General features: G+C 44.1%; 2 protein-coding genes across 2 annotated transcripts; one reads left to right on the forward strand and one right to left on the reverse strand.

The window, feature by feature from the left end:
* The first annotated feature begins 5,235 nt into the window (after positions 1–5,235).
* On the forward strand, positions 5,236–11,731 carry LOC139349256 (chaperone Ric-8A). Its single transcript, XM_070989855.1, has 14 exons — positions 5,236–5,516; positions 5,817–5,911; positions 5,997–6,044; positions 6,821–6,838; positions 6,952–7,041; positions 7,122–7,735; positions 8,238–8,373; positions 8,560–8,748; positions 8,839–8,933; positions 9,593–9,743; positions 9,871–9,966; positions 10,068–10,212; positions 10,600–10,879; positions 11,107–11,731. Exons 2-14 carry the CDS (start codon positions 5,822–5,824, stop codon positions 11,246–11,248), a joined length of 2,094 nt encoding a protein of 697 aa, XP_070845956.1. The 5' UTR covers positions 5,236–5,516; positions 5,817–5,821; the 3' UTR covers positions 11,249–11,731.
* Positions 11,724–17,448, reverse strand: irf3 (interferon regulatory factor 3). The gene is made up of 11 exons (XM_070989852.1): positions 17,241–17,448; positions 16,012–16,178; positions 15,728–15,899; positions 14,994–15,067; positions 14,836–14,896; positions 14,672–14,737; positions 14,306–14,551; positions 13,979–14,069; positions 13,306–13,592; positions 13,083–13,201; positions 11,724–12,603 (listed from the first exon to the last, which is right to left on the reverse strand). The coding sequence occupies exons 2-11, from the start codon at positions 16,174–16,176 to the stop codon at positions 12,490–12,492; spliced, it is 1,395 nt and encodes a 464-aa protein (XP_070845953.1). The 5' UTR covers positions 16,177–16,178; positions 17,241–17,448; the 3' UTR covers positions 11,724–12,489.
* Positions 17,449–17,821: the final 373 nt, after the last annotated feature.

The raw sequence follows: 17,821 nt of genomic DNA on the forward strand, positions 1-17,821 counted from the left end.
AAATACTCAGGAGTTCTGTCTGATCATTGTCCAGTGAGGAGGTTAATTCACAAGATTGCTTAAACTGAATTTGGCCGAAACTATGGAAATGCCATTTCCTAACGCCTCTCAACAGCCGGAGAGGAAAGGTGCGGGGTTGACATTCCTCACAGGTGAGGGTGTGGTTGTTACAAGAAGCACTCAATCCTCAAATACCGTGCTCCAAGCTCTGAAAATGTAGGAGGAGCTGGTCAAAACCACAGACATTTCATACCTGTGGTGTGAGCCGGGACAATGCTGATTGTAATCCTTTTACAACCTGAGTTCATCCCCCAAAGATGTCCTCCTCTGGTTGAGTGATATCAGATGTGGTGAAGGACGTGCTCTCGGCCACTGATGACACCTATTTTGACACCGCTGTAGCAGACAGACGACTGAAGACACACAACTGTGCACTGGCCAATTTGCTGCCGACATGGTTAGCTAAAAATATCACACAGTCAGGCCTGGATCTCCAAAAGGGCAAGTGGGGCAAATGCCTCAATCATCCCCACATCAACAAAGGTCATACTTAACTGAATGCAGGAATATGGGGTCACTCAGGTGAAATGGAAATTAAAAGGACAGGAATATGCAATACTTTACACAAAGTCCCTATAAGGCAATTTCTAGTCTGAGAATAATGTCTTCTACCCTTAAAAACTGAAGTTAGTGATCCATAGAAAGTGCGCATGTAAGCAGCATTCAACCTGTCGGGGTCCATGTTGCATTTTTCCTCAAGACCCTAGCAGCTTAACCCATGTATGCATCAACTGTAAGTCCACACACTTGTTTATATTAAATATTTATTGTGCAATGCATTTAAATATAGAGGAATTTCTATTTTAAAAAGTAATACGATTAAGCTTTTCACACAGCATTCAAACATCCACATTCTATGCTTACAGAGCATAAATCCATAATAAGTACCAGTCAGTCAGAACATACACATAAACATAAACAGATGGAGACTGTGTTGAGAGCTCTCCGCCTCGTTAGTCCGTAACAGTTTTCTTTCCTCTTGGCCCTATCTGCCGTATCCCCGTGGGTCGTGGGCCTTTTTTGACTCCTCTTTTCCATTCGTCTTGCTGATGTGGTACAAAGTGTTGGCCAGGTTGTGAAGCTGGCACGTCCCGAGCTGGCAGCCGCGCTGAGGTGCACGCCGCGGACGTAGCTGCGCTGCCATGCTGTCAGCGAGGAAGAGGAGAAAGAGGGATTAATGTTCAGGCTTTTAAAACATAATGAGCCATAATGAATAGAACAGACACAAACAGTCCAGTGTGTATCCTGTATTAATCCAGCATCAGTAAGCTACAGTAGTGTTTTCAACCATTCCTTATACTGGCAGTTCTTCTGTAGTCCCTTATTCACAGCCACTGTGCTGTGTGCTCTTTTGTACCTGTGTTTCAGGGCATCCAGGTTGAGATGTTTGTCTTCTGAGTGAAATGGGATGATCTTCAGAGCTTGTACATGCTGCTCCTGTGTGTCCTCTGACCTTTTCACCTCTGAAGTCTCAACAGTGTCCCCTTGGAAGACAGCGTCTACGTCTGACCTGCGTGTCCATCAGAAAACGGTATTTATTAATTAGGCATTTTTTACATTTGAGGCTGAAAAGTTTTGATATCTTGATTGCAGATTGGCAGGCAGTGGGTGATGCATCATCTATCTATCTTTTCTATCATTAGCTGCATACTTACTGGGCTTTTTCACTAACCTGTGAGTTGGTCTGAGTGGTGTGGCGGCAGTCAAAGGCACAGTCAACAGCAGCAGAACAGCTATCTCCATACCGCACTGGCCTGTGACAGAAAAACGAGTGATGAAGAGGAAAACTTTCTGTCCTGACCAGACAAATCAATAATATCAATAAGCGGAGATGAAGAGTCAATAAAGATTACAATTATGAATTAGAGACCTGTTCAAAATAGGATAAACATGAGACCAGCATAAAAAACTTACTGCCAAGAAAATCCAAAATCGGGCTGTGGCTTTTTGAGTGAACCATTCGTGGTCTCTTGCTGATTGTCGGGTGCCCAGGTCTGTCATCCCCTCTCCACTTCTGGTCCTTTATAGTGTGGTGACAGGGTGGGGGGGTGTGTCTGTAAGGTAGTCACATTGGCAGACCAACTCCCACACTTGTAATCAGTCAGTTATGGTGGCAGTTTTATGCTCTATTTACAGGAGATGTGATGCAAGCATAAACAACCTTTAAACAAGAGCGTCAACATTGTACTTACACTTGAGTTGACCTTGTACCTTGTGTGATGTTTACATTGATTCATATGTTCACTGTTTGCTCCACCGACCCCCCCACCCCCACCCCCACCCAAGTCCACATCCTCCTCCATCCCTCTCCTCCCGCACTCCACTTGCTGCTGAGCAATTGTTCCAGAAATCATTCTTTCATCTTCATCACCTGCAGGAAGCCTGCAGAGCCCAAAATAACCCCAATTCTCCTCCAGGCTTTTCTTTATCGCCCCATTTTTCCTGTGCCTTTTTCCCTTGAGTCACTTTTGCCGTCACCATGTTTATTCCTGAAATGTCCTTCACTCACATCCACCCCCCCAGCGACCTCCCAGTGTAGTGTTTCAAAAACAACCTCTCAATCTTACACCTTTCCTCCAAGATAGATCAGATTTTATAGAGAATCTGACTGAATTATAGCATCCAGGAAGGGTTCATAGCTTTGGTACAAATGGTCACAGAAGTCTGAAATGTTTCAGGTTTGGTACATGGCCAAATTCGAACCTCCTTCTAAGAAATTCTCCAATAATTCTTAATCTTTTAATAATACAGTAAATCCACGGGGAGCCAGTGTCACGTTTAATGGTCTCCAATCTCCGCACTGTGTTTCTCCCAGCCTCTCTCCTTCTCACTGAATCACAACTTCCCCTCTGGAGTCTATTGTGTACCTTTCCTGTGACTACCATCTGGCCAGAGTCGTGCACTGAGTCATCGTAGGCGCGCGTGCACACAAGAGCATTGGCAATCAAGTGATAAGGCAGTCCCGTGATTTCGCATATGATGAAGCATGGATTACACAAAGGATTTTTTAAAGAGAAAATTCTCTTAAAGGGTTACAACTGGCACGGTGGCAAGGATGACGTGCGGAAAGAAAGCAGAGCGTCTTGGTAAACCAGTTCCTGTGCATCCGCTGCTGAACAGCTGTGACCAAATTTATTATTTCTGCTGAAAACATGAGCATGCCGTAAACCCAAATGAACTGTCAGTTAATGGTTTGGACCGTATTTCCAGCTTCTCAAGCATGAGAATTTCCTGTTTTTCTTTGTCATATGTGATGGTAAACTGAATATCTTTGGGTTTTAGACCAAACAACCCAATGAATAATTTGATCACCTTCAGCTTTGTTGTGTGATCAGCATTTTTTTTTTTTACAGTAATCAAATACTCCCGCTTTGCATAATAACTTGTGTCCAATTTTCTTTGTTAATAATAAAATAAAATTACATCCACTGGTTTTCACTTCATTGAAAAATCCAGTATCTATGACTATGCAAACATTTTTCATTCTTGAAGTTGCCAATCCTTTGTTCCAACCCCACATTTAACATTCATAAGCACATAAGCAGGCAAACAAACCAAACTGAAAACATGACCTACCTTGCAGAGGTTATAATGTAAAATATGTCTTCATATGCAAAGGTAGAATTGTTCACATTTATTTTATTTTACCTTTGTTTAATAAATGCTTAATAAATATGCATGTGACACTTGTGTACGATGAATACTGGCTCATGTTCGGATTCTGAAGTAGTCAAAATGTCACAAAATAATCTCATATGTTTGAGTCTTAAACTGAGATTTCAGGTGGGATGAATGAACTGTTTTCTGACGTCAAACTGCACATGCACAGTGAAGGTCAAACATCCCAGTGATGGGACATGAAGCACATCTGTACTGTAAGTGGAGGGCAGTTTTAAGAAAATATCAAATACTTAGTAAATGGATGTAATTAGCGTGTATTGCTATGTTGTTAATATATTACACTGCAGACAATAAATGCATCCTACAAACAAACACTCCAACAGAAACATGGAGCTCCATACTCTGTCCAATTAAAGTGGACTGACCCTTGAAAGCTAACAGGTCAGTTCAGTTTCGGCTACATGTAGCATATCATGTTTCAGCCGTTATGACAGCTAGTCATGACGTCAGTCTGTGTCAGGATGACTAAAGTAGAAGTCCTGGATTGTGTACGTCAGTGCTGTTGGTTGTTTTCTTCCCCTGGCTTTAAGGGTCACTGAGAGTCATTGGTCTCTGGCAGCTCTGACTTGTTGATTCCCCACAAATCATCTTGGAGGAATATACATTTACTTCCATGAGAGCACTTTATTGGCACTCCTCTGACTTTTCTCCCACTATCGCTGACATTGTGTGCATCCTGTTGTTGTAAATGTGCAGCCACCAGCTGGCCACTTCAGTCTCCAGGCCCTGTTTCCTCTACACACTGGGCACAAGAGTGAGCATCCTGCCAGGAAGGCCTGTCATTCACCCGCATATCATCTTCCCACAGATTACGTCTTGCGGGACACTCAAGACAAGTGTGTAAACTTTACGCTCTCTTACACGCTGTGTATGACCGTTGACAGCAAGTTAGCTAAGCTGAAAACAAAAACAGCTGATGTACTAGTATAGAATGAATATATAATATAAATACTTAACTGCAGGTTGTTTTCTGTTGCAGCAGATCTGATTGAAAAATTGGTAAAATTTTAGATTCACTTTCAATGGGGACATTCTATAATTCACGCATATTGTGCACGAGATACATAACCTCCTCAGACTTTATATTTGGATTGACTCAATCATGAAAATAGCTCCATCTTGTGGGGCTGCAGGCAAACAGCATTTTAATGCTGCATGCACAATTCACTGCACCTTTTCATTTACATGATGGAAGGACTGTGATCAAAAAAACAGACATTTTTAAGCCATACACTAAAAAATATTGATGTTATCTCAGGTGACTCCGAGATGCATTTCCATCAATAGTTCCAGTGTGGTTATGTAACAGAGCCATGATAAAAATGATAAAAAAAAAAACAACTAAATCTTTTATGGTTATTCCACTGATTCCCAAGCTATTAAGAGATTTGAGTGAACGAGTGTGTCAAAGCTGGACAGAGAGAGAGTGTGCAGTGCAAGTCTGGAAAACCTGTAGGTTAGAGGGTTAACACTGAGAGATATAAGCTGAGAGTCCATTAGTGGATTATAACCATAACCACTCCATGGCTCCTGCATCTCTCCTGGATTAAAGAGAGAGAGAGAGAGAGAGAGTGAGCAACAGAGAGACATGCTGAGTGCATGACTGGAAAGCAAGTGGATTGAGCAAATTCAGAGGCAGAGCGTAGAATACTGTGCATACGTGGACTGAGAAACACTTTGGGAAGCTGTGTGCTGGAAAGTTGGAGTCGTGACAGCTCTTGGGTTGGCAGACTTGAGGTATCACCTGGCTGATTTCTGTGAGTGAACTGCACAAGGTAAGTTTAGACAAACAGACAGTTATCATGAAGAAGAGTTAGCTTTAGCTAGCCAGGAAGCATTTAGTGGTGATCAATCTGATGTGGCTCCTGTGTATTTTACTGACAGTCATCATCTCTGCCCTTTAATGACCTGTTGTTCACCTACTGTACATGATGTATTTCTTTGTCCCTTCATTTTGACACTTTAAAATGTATTTAATAACGCGTGACCTCGGTCACCACCATCCTCATCCTTATTGTTGTGTAACTTTCATTTTGTCATGGCCTGAATGATTGTTCGTGTGCATGTGTGCGCAGGAAGCATGGACATGGACCTGGAGGGGATTATCCAGTGCATCAAGCAGGGGGATGAGAAAGGTGTTCAGACACAGCTGCAGGAGTTCAACAAAGAGGTAACGCCACCGCGCAGAAGCTCACGCACTGTTGTGTCTGGACGATGCCTTTTCAAACCGCCGCTCTGTCGTCTCTCGCCTGCAGTTTGCCCAGTGCTTCTTCTTTGATGCAGAGGAGAGGGAGCGGAGGAAAGTAAGCTGGTTTACGTAGTCTTCTGTGTTCCTTTAAGCTCACCTCAACCTTCTCTTACCCCACCTCACCCCACCCGTCCATCTCATCCACCCCTCCCCACCCCTGCTCCACAGTCTGTCTGTGATTAGTAATTCTGCTGTATCAGTTATCCCTGATCCTCTCTCCTTGCATGCTCAGGCAGATTGAGCCCAGGCGGAGCGATTGAATAACCAGCACACTGCATGTTCATCTTTATTTAACGCTCAACACAAAATGTTTATATCAACAGTTACATTTTCACATTTAATTTAATATTTGAAGGAAAAGTTTCTAATATTTTAAATTTGATTTGATTTCTAAGTTAATTACAATTTTGATTTGAAACTTTTTGTATTATTTTTTATCATATTTGATCTACTCTTCCTTTTCACACTCCTATAAGTACTGACAAGTATTTTATTTCACATTCACTGACACAGACTGCTCTCCTATCAACCAATCACTGTAGACGTAGTGAGTGCATTAAGTCAGAAATATGATGTCTTCCATAGCAGCAGGGTCCCCTTCTCATATTTTAGCTCAGCAGCTTTCAGCAGGAGACCAACTCAGACAATCGGGTTATTGAATGGACAGTGTCGTGAAAGGGATCACTTTGGGTGGATGCTGTAAATAGTTAGTTAATTAATAGATGTGTGATGTGGCCCCTGGTTCACAGTGGTGAGATGAACCTGTGCTGATTCTCTTTCTTCCTCCTCTGCTGCATTGCTCACTGAAATTGAACTCTCCACCTCCTGAAGCAAAAGAAGCTGGAAGAGGTACAGCACTGCCACAATTTAGAAATAATCTCCAAGTATAGATTTTGGTTTCACATGAGAAATCCATTAATAAAGTGGGAAACATTTGATATTTTTTCTCATTTGCCTTCCAGTTCAAGAAGAATAAAGTGAGGGACTTCACTGATTCTGACTCTGATTGTGACGAGTACGACCAGGAGGATCGAGGCCTCCTCCTCAGACAGGTATCTGCTGCCCACAGGTGCTGTAAGTTGTTCCTTTGAAGACTGATGTTAAATGTCTTTTTTTCATTTCCTGTCCTCAGAATTTAGCTGTTGTCCTCTTGAGATTCATAAGAACAGGAGTTAAATGTCGTCTGTTGAGAGTATCTCTACGCACCCTGAGAATCCTCTCCAGAGACAAAAAGGTCCTGGGCCCTCTGGTGACAGACACTGCTCTGCTGACTGTGGCCAAACTGGCCGGGCTGACCACGTGCGACGCGGGCGACGAAGCCAGCGACCCTGACTCTGAGTTCTACGACAACATCATCGCTTCACTCGCTGAGGCCAAACTGTTGTCGCAGTGTCGTGCTGACGAGGACGAAGGCGACGTCGAAGCCGCTTACCAAAACGACGAGTGCTCTGCCTTTGATGAGGACGCCAAAAGCGACATCAGCATCACCAACAGCGGAGATCTGGACAGCATCAGCTGGTTTGGGAGCCACAGGGCCAGCATCAACGAAATGCACAGAGGCAGCATCCATCACAAGGTGCTGGAGCGAGGGAGGAGGGACCGCAGAGAGAGCAAGATGGTGGTGGAGGAAGAGGAGGAGGAGGAGGGAGATTCAGGAGAGGAGGCACAGAGGAAAGAGGCCTTGAAGGTGTTGTGTAATGTGGTGTACAACAGCACCTGGGCACAGGAGAGGTTCAGCGCTCTCAGGTGGGCTCCCTCACAGGACACACACAAAACAATCCACAATACTGTCGAACGCAGCTGTTGGCTTTGTTACTTGTGTTTCTGAGTCCATTTAGCTGCTTTTTTCCTGAAGAGAATGGTCCAAAATGTAGACCGTAAATCACTTCAAGGTGTTTCTATTGATGCAGCGATCGAGTTGAGTTGCAGGAAGGGTTGTGTACATGAATCCATGTTACACATGAGTGGACCAAGAGCAAATGCTTCTGTTTCACCTCAGTGAGAAAAGGCAGAGACATGCCAGAATGTTCACAAACGCCTTGCTTATATGTCTAATTATATACACATACACCCAACAAGTTCCTGCCTGTTCACAGAAGTTTAAATTCCAAACTGAACTGGAAATTGATGGAGCAGACTGAGACAAACCTGTGTATGTCTGATCTCACTGACTTGTCATAACCTTCATTTGGCCTTTGTTTAAATGAATGTTTCCAGACAGCTGACCCATTCTCATTGTTTCCCTCAGGCTCATGTGTGGTCTCGTTGAGCGTCTCTCCTCCAGTATTAGCTGCTCGTCTCCCTCCAGCGTTCAGTTCTATGAACTACGCCTCTTGTTCCTCATTACTGCACTGCGCCCGGAGCTCAGGACTCAGCTTCAACAGGTAACATAACCTCACTCACGACAGAATTAAGTGTCTACTGCAATGCATATCATGGTAGTTAAAATATGTGGTAGATCATTCTGATATAACAATCTGCTGGGATCTAATATTCATGTGAACTGACTTCTTCTACATCTCTGAACTGGCCTCCCTCCAGCTCTCACTCACACTTTGTTGCTCTTCCAGGAGGGAGGTGTGTCCTTCCTCACTGCAGCTCTGGAGAGCTGCCTGGACGTTGAGTGGAAAGACCAGTACGAGTGTGTGCTGGGACCAGACAGGCCACCCATCTCACTGGAAGCCTCTCAGCGTATCGTAGAGATCCTCAAAATCCTCTTCAACATCACCTACAGCGCCCACAGGCAGGAGCCGAGTGAGGTCAGTGAGTCAACACATCTCTCAGCTGAGCTTCATGTCATCAGAGAGAAATGAGCTGTGCCATGTGTGCGCTGTGTCCTCCCTCCTCAGGATGACGCAGCTCTCTACCGACACCTGGTGGCGCTCCTGCGTCTCTGCCTGATGAGGAAGTGTCTGCTTTCAGACGACACTGACGAACTGCAGGGGTGAGCATGACCCTCAGTGAGGATGGATAGAAAGAAAACAGCAGTGACAGTCATCAGTAATTATCAAGAGCATAATCTTTGCTATTTATTGTTTCTTAGTAATTTGTATTAAAGTGCATTTGTCAGTGGGAGTAAAAGCTTTTTGAGATTTTTATTCATAAAGTACAAAATTTCATTGACCACTCTCACCTGTACCCTGGATTTCTGTGAGGAGTTTTGTGAAATCCACTTGGGTTTATTCAATAAAACCTTAATCCGAGGTAGTAAAATCCTGTCTAAATCTCACTTTCATAAAGACGCATTGTTTTGAAAGTTAGTGATAATCATTCATCTCTAAGTAAGTACCTCTAGCTTTAATAGCACATGTCCTCTCATTGCTTACTCACTTGAGGCACAAACAGATTAAATTTTTCAGCAGATCTGACTCTAATTAGAATAATAAATCTATTTTTCCTGAGGCCTGGATTTCTTTCTTGTATAATTTTATTTCATTTTAACTGTGAAGCCCCTGTTATCTGCAAAGCCTTTGTCATTAATCATGTTTTCAGAAAAGTTAGGCTGATATACATTCATGTCTCTCTCAGTCTTGTCTGAACAAATGTAATGTTTAATGTGATGCTTTATTGGCAGTATATGTTTGTATTTTTTCAATCCCACAGTCACACAGTCAACCTGTTGTCAGCGCTGCCTCTGCAGTGTCTGGATGTGCTGCTGATGGTGCCTCCGGAGCCGGGCTCGCAGCAGTGCCAGGGGGTCAACATGGACTGCGTCCACACCCTCGTGCTGTTCATGGAGAGACGCCTGGAGTCGGTGAGGGAGACAGTAATTTGCAGTGAGGAGGCAGAATGCGTAAAATTAAGAGTTTCCTCCTAAAAACAGACTGCTTGCTCATACTGAAATAACCTGGGGGGGTGTTCCTCGTTTGTGTGCTTCTCAGGGTGATAAGATCAAAGAGAAGCTGACACCAATCCTCAATCTGCTGACAGAGAGCTGCAGGGCGCACAGAGAAACACGCCACTACATCAGGAAACATGTAATACCCCCAAAAACAGTGGGAAGAAAGCTCACAGTTTGCTTCTCACAATATTTGGATGATAACTGAAACTTTCAAATGCGTTTACCCCTCGTCTTTAGATCCTGCCTCCTCTGAGAGACGTGTCCCACAGGCCAGAGGAAGGCTCCACGGTGAAGAGTCGTCTGATCCGTCTCATGACTCATCTGGACACGGACGTCAAACACTGCGCAGCTGACCTCATCTTTGTCCTCTGCAAGGAAAATGGTAAGAGCAGACTTTGTCTCTCTCCATCGATTAATGAGGACGTACTTTGCTTTTAAGTGGACGATAAAGATGCAAAATATTCTTAATTATAGTCTTGTGTGTGATTTTGCATTCAGTTCTTGAGAAGTGAGCCAGACATAACCGGGCTCTCCACTAGAATTTAATATGCTTTCCGTTGGTTTCCAGCAATGCTGGCCTGCACAGCATGCGTTAGTAATCAGTGACCCCTGCTTACTAATTAAGTATGTAGTGTTGAAAATTTGATGGACACCCCATCTGATTTTCATCTCTTATTTCCTGTACATAGCTCACTCAATAAAAAATAAATGTTTTGTGTGTATACAATGCTTTGTCTCCACCATTCACCACCCTCACGTCTTCTTCCAGTGAGTCGTTTTGTTAAGTACACGGGCTATGGCAACGCAGCGGGCCTGCTGGCCACCAGAGGTTTGCTGGGCGGCCAGGGGTCCAGGACCCTCAGCTCTGACGGCCATTACTCCAGCGACTCTGACTCAGACACCGAGGAGTACCGGCAGGTCAAAGATCGCATCAACCCGGTGACAGGGCGGGTGGAGGCAGAGCAGCCGGACCCCATGGAGGGCATGACCGAGGAGGAGAAGGAGGAGGAGGCCAAGAGGCTGATCATGCTCTTTAACAAGCTGTCCAGGTCAGTGAAATGACAAGGACTCAGAGACACACAGCATCAGCTATCAATAACATTTTTTATGCAGAGATCAAGTTTATTTGTGCAAATCTTCAGCAGGGCAAACAGTTTGAAAAGATGGAAAAAAACCCTCCTCACTAAGAGTCCAGTTTAAGCTCAGAGCAGAGCAGTAAGAATAGTGGCAATACAGATTAATAGCTGATGTTTTTTACCCCCCATTTGTTTCGCAGAGGGAACATTATCCAGCCGATGGGAGTGGATTCAGAGGGGAAGCTGGTCCCGATGTCAGGACTGAGGGAAAATTCCCTCACTGAGGAGAGGGAGTCTGGGTCAGAGAACGATGGAGAAGCAGAGGAAGGCGAGAAGAACTGAAACATGTCAATCATTCATGAGGTTGATTGATTTCCTTTTGTAAATATCCAATTTCTAGAATCTGACTGCGGGAAGATACGTCACATCGACTGAGCTGCCGAGAGCGGAGTCTTTTCACACTATGGACTCTGGCAGATGTAAGAGCAAGAGGGTTAAAGTTCAAGGCGCTGTTATGATGAAGTAGTATGTCCCAATTGTACACATACTGCATGCAACAGTACGTGCGTTGAAAAGGCAGCTGCAGGACAGACTGAAAAGAAAACTTTGCAATTTGGAACACCAGTCAACCATTCTGAAACTGAACAAATTCAAGAAAAGATAGAAACGGAATATCTTGATATCTTATTGTTTGTACTGATATTGTGTGTATTTCGATGTATAGTTCCATTTAGTCTCTCTTCTAAAGAGAAGCTTCAGAGTAAACTTGGGATAAGCTAATATTTGATACATGAGAATAAGTGAAATAAACATCTGTGCAGCATATTTACTCTTTTCTGTACCGTCTCTGGAGTGTTGTGGCACATAACCGAGATTGAGCTCAGGTGTACATTTAGCATATTGCGCTGAAATGGTCTCATGTGACACAAGATCAGAATATTTAGACTGATTCCAGATGCTCTGATCACATCTGGACTGTTAAATCTGTCAGTTGAGTTCAAGGCTTTACTATTATTTTTATTTAGTGGAGGTTTTACATCTTGTTCCAGTATCAGGACGCTAAGAGTGAAACTTCATTTAATTACACATGTTGCGACATGTGGAACTTTGTTAATTCATTATCACTTTTATTCTGACACATTACTGTCAAACAAATGAACAAATAAGATCATTAACAGGCTGAAATGACTGACGAAATCTGCTGTTTTTTGTTACAGTAAAAAACAGAAGTGCACTTGCATCAGCATGAGCACGTTAACTCGCAGGGGCAGAATAGAGAAAGAGTGAAATTTTCACATCTTTTTTTTTTTTAGGTAAAAAAATTCAGTTCATTTTAAAGCAGATATTTCTGTTTAAACATGGTACAAGTTACAATTTAAATACATTTGCTTTGTTCCTTTATGCAGTACCAGCAAATCCAACCCTAGAACAATCATTAACAGTGTTATCACCTGATCTGTTCTATTTTGTGTAGAATAAAGATATAAAACATGTAAACATTATTACTTCTGAGATGCTTTTCTCAAGGTCAAAGGTCACCAAAAAAAGGTAAACAGTGACTTTCTTCAGCACAGCAAAGCGCGTCAGTACATCTCCATCATCTCTTCCAGCGACATCTGCAGCTCCACAGACTGCAGGGAGGAGGCGCCGCCTCCAACAGCCATATTCTTCAGTAACTCCATTGAAGTCAGTACCACCTGAGACAAAAAAAAAAAAGCAGATGGCAGATGCAGTGACAAGAATGACTCGTGCAAGCTTGCAAATGTGAGCTTGACAGAAGCCATGCAACTGGAGAAAGCTGGAGCAGCGAGACGTGTCAAGCTGGCTTCCTTTAAAGTTTTGTATAAGCTTTTCATTTCTCAGCATGCGCTCCTCCGCGGAGGCTCGGGGGCAGGAAAACCTTTTTACGCCAGAGGAATCAGCTGTCACCACTGGTATTCAGGCTTTGTTCCCTCAGAGCTATTAATCAATACTGAGACAAAATTGCCTCTTGAAAAGTGCTGCTGACTGCAGCTCCCTTGAGTGGGCAATTTTGGCGGTTTGATCACTCATGAAATTTGATAGAGGTGTGTGCAGTGGGGGAAAAAAACCTTCTCTGCCAAACTGATATACTGCTTTAAGGTCTTTGAGAGCACAACACTGTGTGTGAGTTTTAATAATTTAAAGGTTCCTTCACCTCCACTGTGACGAGTTTCTTCTCCCAAGGCCTGTTGTCTGGATCTGGCCACTTCTCACCGAGGCAGAAGAACAGGGAGCAGGGGGGGCAGTCTCTCCCGTCGATGAAGTCCAATATTCCTGGAGGGACGATCAATCAGTCGGCACATACACATCACAAGATACGGCGCATGTACTCACAGGTACGCTAATTAAAAAGCTGCGCAATGATTCCTTCCACCCACCTCGCAAGAAGTCCTTGAACAGGTACAGTGGCTGAGGATGCAGTTTCGAAACCTCTTGGGGCTGTCTGCTCCGGTCAAATTTGGAGAAGCTCCAAAACGCTTTGCTTTCGCCCCGTCGCTGGCCGTAGACCACATGACCGGACACCCTCAAGTCCAAACCCACCAGCTTGTTCAGGATGCGTTGGGTCAGATTGACCTGGGTTTGATCCAACATGACTCCAGGACTCGGCAGAGGGACCAGGGAGAGGCCTGACTCTGGATCCAACGCTGTCCCGACGAGTTCAGGGCTAATGTGATGTGAAGACAGCATTTATTTATTGAGTTTTAAGTTGAATAGCAGCCTGGAAAAGGCACTGAGAGTGCTTAAGGAATAGTTTAGCATTTTGGCTTTAGAGGGGTTAGTTAGCACATTTTGTTACTTTCGGACAGAGCCAGGCTAGCTGTTTCCCCTCCGTTTCCAGTCTTTATGCTAAGCTAAGCTAACTGTCTCCTGGCTCCAGCCACGTACACACACAAGAGTGGTGTCAATCTTCTCATGTCTTTCACTCTTTGTGAGAAAGAACAGCACATATCCCAAAACACCAAACTATTTTTTCAACCTGAAGCTAAACTGGGGATAATGAGCAGTTTGCCAGACACGTTTCCTCTGATGAAAGCTCCATTTTGATGTTACCTGTAGACGAAACGGACTCCAGTTTCATTCTCCACCAGCTGCTCCGACACCTTCACCCCTCTGTAGTACACTGATATCCTGAACTGAGTCTCTGAGGATTCACAAAGAGGAGAAGTGTGTGAGGAAAAAAACGTTCACCAGCTTCACTCTTAACTGTATTCCTGCTTAAAACACCCTATTCAAGTGGCTCTTGTTTGTCATTATTATTCACATTGACAGGTCACCTTGTTTAATGCTATTCCACCATAACAGTTTGTGGGGGAAGGCATTTCTGAGTGTCTGTATAAATTCCCCATTTCATTTTTACAGCAGCACCCATCAACTCACTGAAATTATCTCCATCCCTGGTCTTGTTCATGGTATGTAGGAACTGCTCCGCCAACTGCCCACCACAGACCCCTCCCACGGCTCCCTCCATTGGAATTGCCGGTTGCTCAGGCAACCCAGCTTCACCGACTGCACCCTCAAACGTTACTGGATACTGCTGTTGCCCAGGCAACGCACATCCACCAATCACAACCGGGTTTTGGAGCTGCTGTTGCTCGGGAGGAGGCTCAAAGGCTGCAGTGCCCTCTGTGGAAAAGTTTGAGAAACTGAAAAACTATTTTCGAGGAAAAGTACCTCTGATACTCTTGTTTTCTGCTCACACTGCAGCAGTGAGGAGGAAATGATGAGCAGAGCTGACAGGTCTACCTGTTTCAGGACCGATGTTCAGTCCCTTGAGGCACTCCTGGAGGATATCCTGGTTGACAGTTGAATCTGCAGGCAGATATTGATCAGCAGTGATTCCACATCGCTCACTATCAAATTAAGGATTTGACCAATTCAGCTTCGTGGATAGAGAGGGGCTCGTTTACCTGAAAACACAGCTTCTTCTGGAAGATAGAGACAGTCATCAAAGCACGAGACCACCTGGCTCTGAAATATCACAAAACACACATCTGAATGAGTTCATACGCAGTTATATAAAAACACAGCATTTACATTCTACTTCCTGTGTCCCTGCAAGTCTTACTTCTTGTGTAGGAGGGCCAATATGCTCAAACAAATCAGGGTCATCTTGGTCCTGAGATCCAGCAGAAGAGTTCGCTTTGAGAGTGAAAGCACAGAGCTCAGTTATAATTTGCTGCTTACTATCTTTTAATCATTTATTCTCCTCAGAAACACCCCTTTAATCTTATAATCCCCTCCGCAAATGGCATTGACTTGCACGCTTTGCATCTGCATACCGCCTTGGCAAATCTCAGCCACAGGAGCACGAATCCGGACATAAACATATGTAAGATGGAAGGTAAGTGACGTGAAGGTAAGGTACGTGGCCACACTGACAGAAAGCTGCTTTATCATATCAAATGCACACGTAACCCACACGTGAGCAAATCAGCAGCCTCTGTGATGAATTTACTGCATTATCTGATTTTTGTATTTATCTAATTTGCAATCCTCAACAGCAGAGTGATGATGCCTCCCCCCTTCCTGGGATTAAAGTTAAGATACACAAGCTGAATAATTTTGCATGAATAAAACTGCAAGAGAAATGAAGCATGCGTTTGGATCCTGCCAGCCAGAGAACACTGTGTTTTGTATTATTTGTGCATTTTTAATACCAGGTGCCAATGAATACACGTCATTATTTATTTTTTTTGTACATCAGAGGAAACAGTACCCCCTCTCTTTTAACGTGCCTGGTATCCACTAAAATAAAGGACCATACGGTGCCTGTCTATGGACGCCCGGGTGGGTCCTCACCTCCTGATCCCGACTCATCTGGCCAGTGAAACACTTTATGGGGGTTGGCGGGGTCGTTCTTGTTGTCAGAGACCAGTTTGAAGCCCTTGGCTCGGAGGGCGCTGCGGAAATTCCTCTTCCAGATCGAGGGCTCTCCCTGAGCCCGGCCATTGCCACTCACCTCTGCCCAGGCCTGCAGGGAGAACAGCCATTACACTACAGACACCAGCTTACGTCAAATTCATATTCATGACTACTTCGTCCTGTACTTCCACTGATGTTTCTAAACTGTGTGTGAGAATTACTTTGAATATGAGAATGTCGATGTCAGAGGAGTCCTGTCTTAAAGCATGCTTCCACGGGATGGAGAACTCTGTTCGCTCCGGGTTTGTCCACTGGACACCAGGATACCTGCTGCTGTCAACGTGGGCCCGCAGCCACGGGATGAGCAGTGGTTTGGAATGAGACATTTCTGCAAGAGCAAGAAAACAATGTCACATCAACAGAGCTGCTGCATTGGTTTGCTGTCATATGCAATATGTCAGGGCTGAGCCTTTCCACTGAACAGCAGCGCGGTTCCCACATCATCCAAACCAGTATTTCAGTCCTGCAGCTGTATCACCATCCAGCCTCCTCTGCACTGAGAGCAACGGCAGCGCAGGACCAGAGGAAAGGACTGCATAATTGTGGTGCAACAATTTTTCATCAATAAAAGCAGCTGAGCCAGGCTGAATGTTTAATCGCCACAATTATTCATGTGTATTTACAGATCTGTAGTAATTACCACAATTTTCAGGTCCATCTATATTATTTTTGCGTATAGATGGCGCTATTTAGTCACCTAACAACCGGATTCGTGTAGAAAAAGAGTCCGACAAATATTAGCATTAGTAGCATCAGAAAAGGGGAGTAAATACAGTAAAAAAAAAAAAGAAAAGAAAAGAAAAAAAGAAAAGAAAAGGCGCCTTGCATGTTTGAATGAACTGTTAATTAAAGTGTAGAAACTATTTCTGAAAGACCCCGATGCAAGCACAGTTCCATACATACACACACTGAGCATCACCAGCCTGACCTCTGCTGTGCTTCAGCGCAGCTGCAAAAATCAGCTTGTTTGAGCGATTTCTGACATGCAGAAAGAGGAAGCAGGAGAAGATGAGGCCAGATCTGCTTCAGCCCCCAGGACCAAAATACTCCAGAGTGAGTTAGAAAAAAAAAGAGGCCAGTTTTATCAAAAAATACTCTAACTGTTGCAGTAAAATTGGCGCATGAAAAGTAAAAGTACTTAGTATTTCATGTACAGCTGCGTTTAAAGTCGAAGTTAAATAGGATATAAAGTTACACAGAGTGGAAAAACTTGGATGCCGTAGTACGTAAAGCATATGATAGATTATAGTTACTTTCTTCCTGTGTACGGATGCAGTATCGTTAAATATCCCTGTGCCTGTGTGATGACGTGACAGAGGAGCTGCACAAACAGCAGCAGCAGCTTGTTGTTGTTGTTGTTGTTAAATTCACAGCTGATGACTGAACTCACGTGAAACGAGTCAACAAAGATGACGGCTTCCACACGAACGAGGGGTTCAGGGTCAACGAGGCCGAGGCGTGATGCAGGACGGCGGCTCCGGGTCGGACGTGCGGCTGGCTGGCTGACAGACCGTCGCTCCGTCCCGGCTGCTCATTCCTTAAATACGGCGCAGAGAGCCGGGGCTTTCGGGCCGCCCGAGGTTTTCTCAGGAAACTCCCAGACGTCAGTTTCGTTTCCCAAATGTGACGTCACACGAGTTTGATACCAGCCGGACCCGCTAGGTGGGGTCAAGCACGCACGCGCGGGTGCACATGCACGCACGTTTATATTTCTCGGCCCCTGAGTGTTTAGAGTGGTGGAGGAAGTATCCAGATACCTAAATAAAGTACTAATAGCACACTGTAAAAAAAAACAAAAAACAAAACAAAAAACACATTTACAAGTAAAAGTCCTGCTTTGAAAAACTCAAGGGAAGGTGTGAAAGTGCAATCAAAATGTACAAAAGCATAAAAAGCAACAGTATTGGTGCAGAAAAAGGCCCATGTTAGTGTTATGGTGTTAAATATAATGAGATGAGATTCTTATCAATC

The sequence above is a fragment of the Chaetodon trifascialis genome, chromosome 21, assembly GCF_039877785.1.
Source record: "Chaetodon trifascialis isolate fChaTrf1 chromosome 21, fChaTrf1.hap1, whole genome shotgun sequence".
NCBI classification, from domain to species: Eukaryota; Metazoa; Chordata; class Actinopteri; order Chaetodontiformes; family Chaetodontidae; genus Chaetodon; species Chaetodon trifascialis.

Coding starts and splice junctions, on each gene's coding strand:
- irf3 (XM_070989852.1), bottom strand. CDS start 16,176: ATGTCTCATTCCAAACCACTGCTCATCCCGTGGCTGCGGGCCCACGTT. Junction 14,738..14,835: donor AGAAGAAGCTGTGTTTTCAG/GTAAACGAGCCC, acceptor ATCTGCCTGCAG/ATTCAACTGTCAACCAGGAT. Junction 14,070..14,305: donor CAGGGATGGAGATAATTTCA/GTGAGTTGATGG, acceptor GTGAATCCTCAG/AGACTCAGTTCAGGATATCA.
- LOC139349256 (XM_070989855.1), top strand. CDS start 5,822: ATGGACATGGACCTGGAGGGGATTATCCAGTGCATCAAGCAGGGGGAT. Junction 5,912..5,996: donor TGCAGGAGTTCAACAAAGAG/GTAACGCCACCG, acceptor TCTCGCCTGCAG/TTTGCCCAGTGCTTCTTCTT. Junction 8,934..9,592: donor GACACTGACGAACTGCAGGG/GTGAGCATGACC, acceptor TCAATCCCACAG/TCACACAGTCAACCTGTTGT.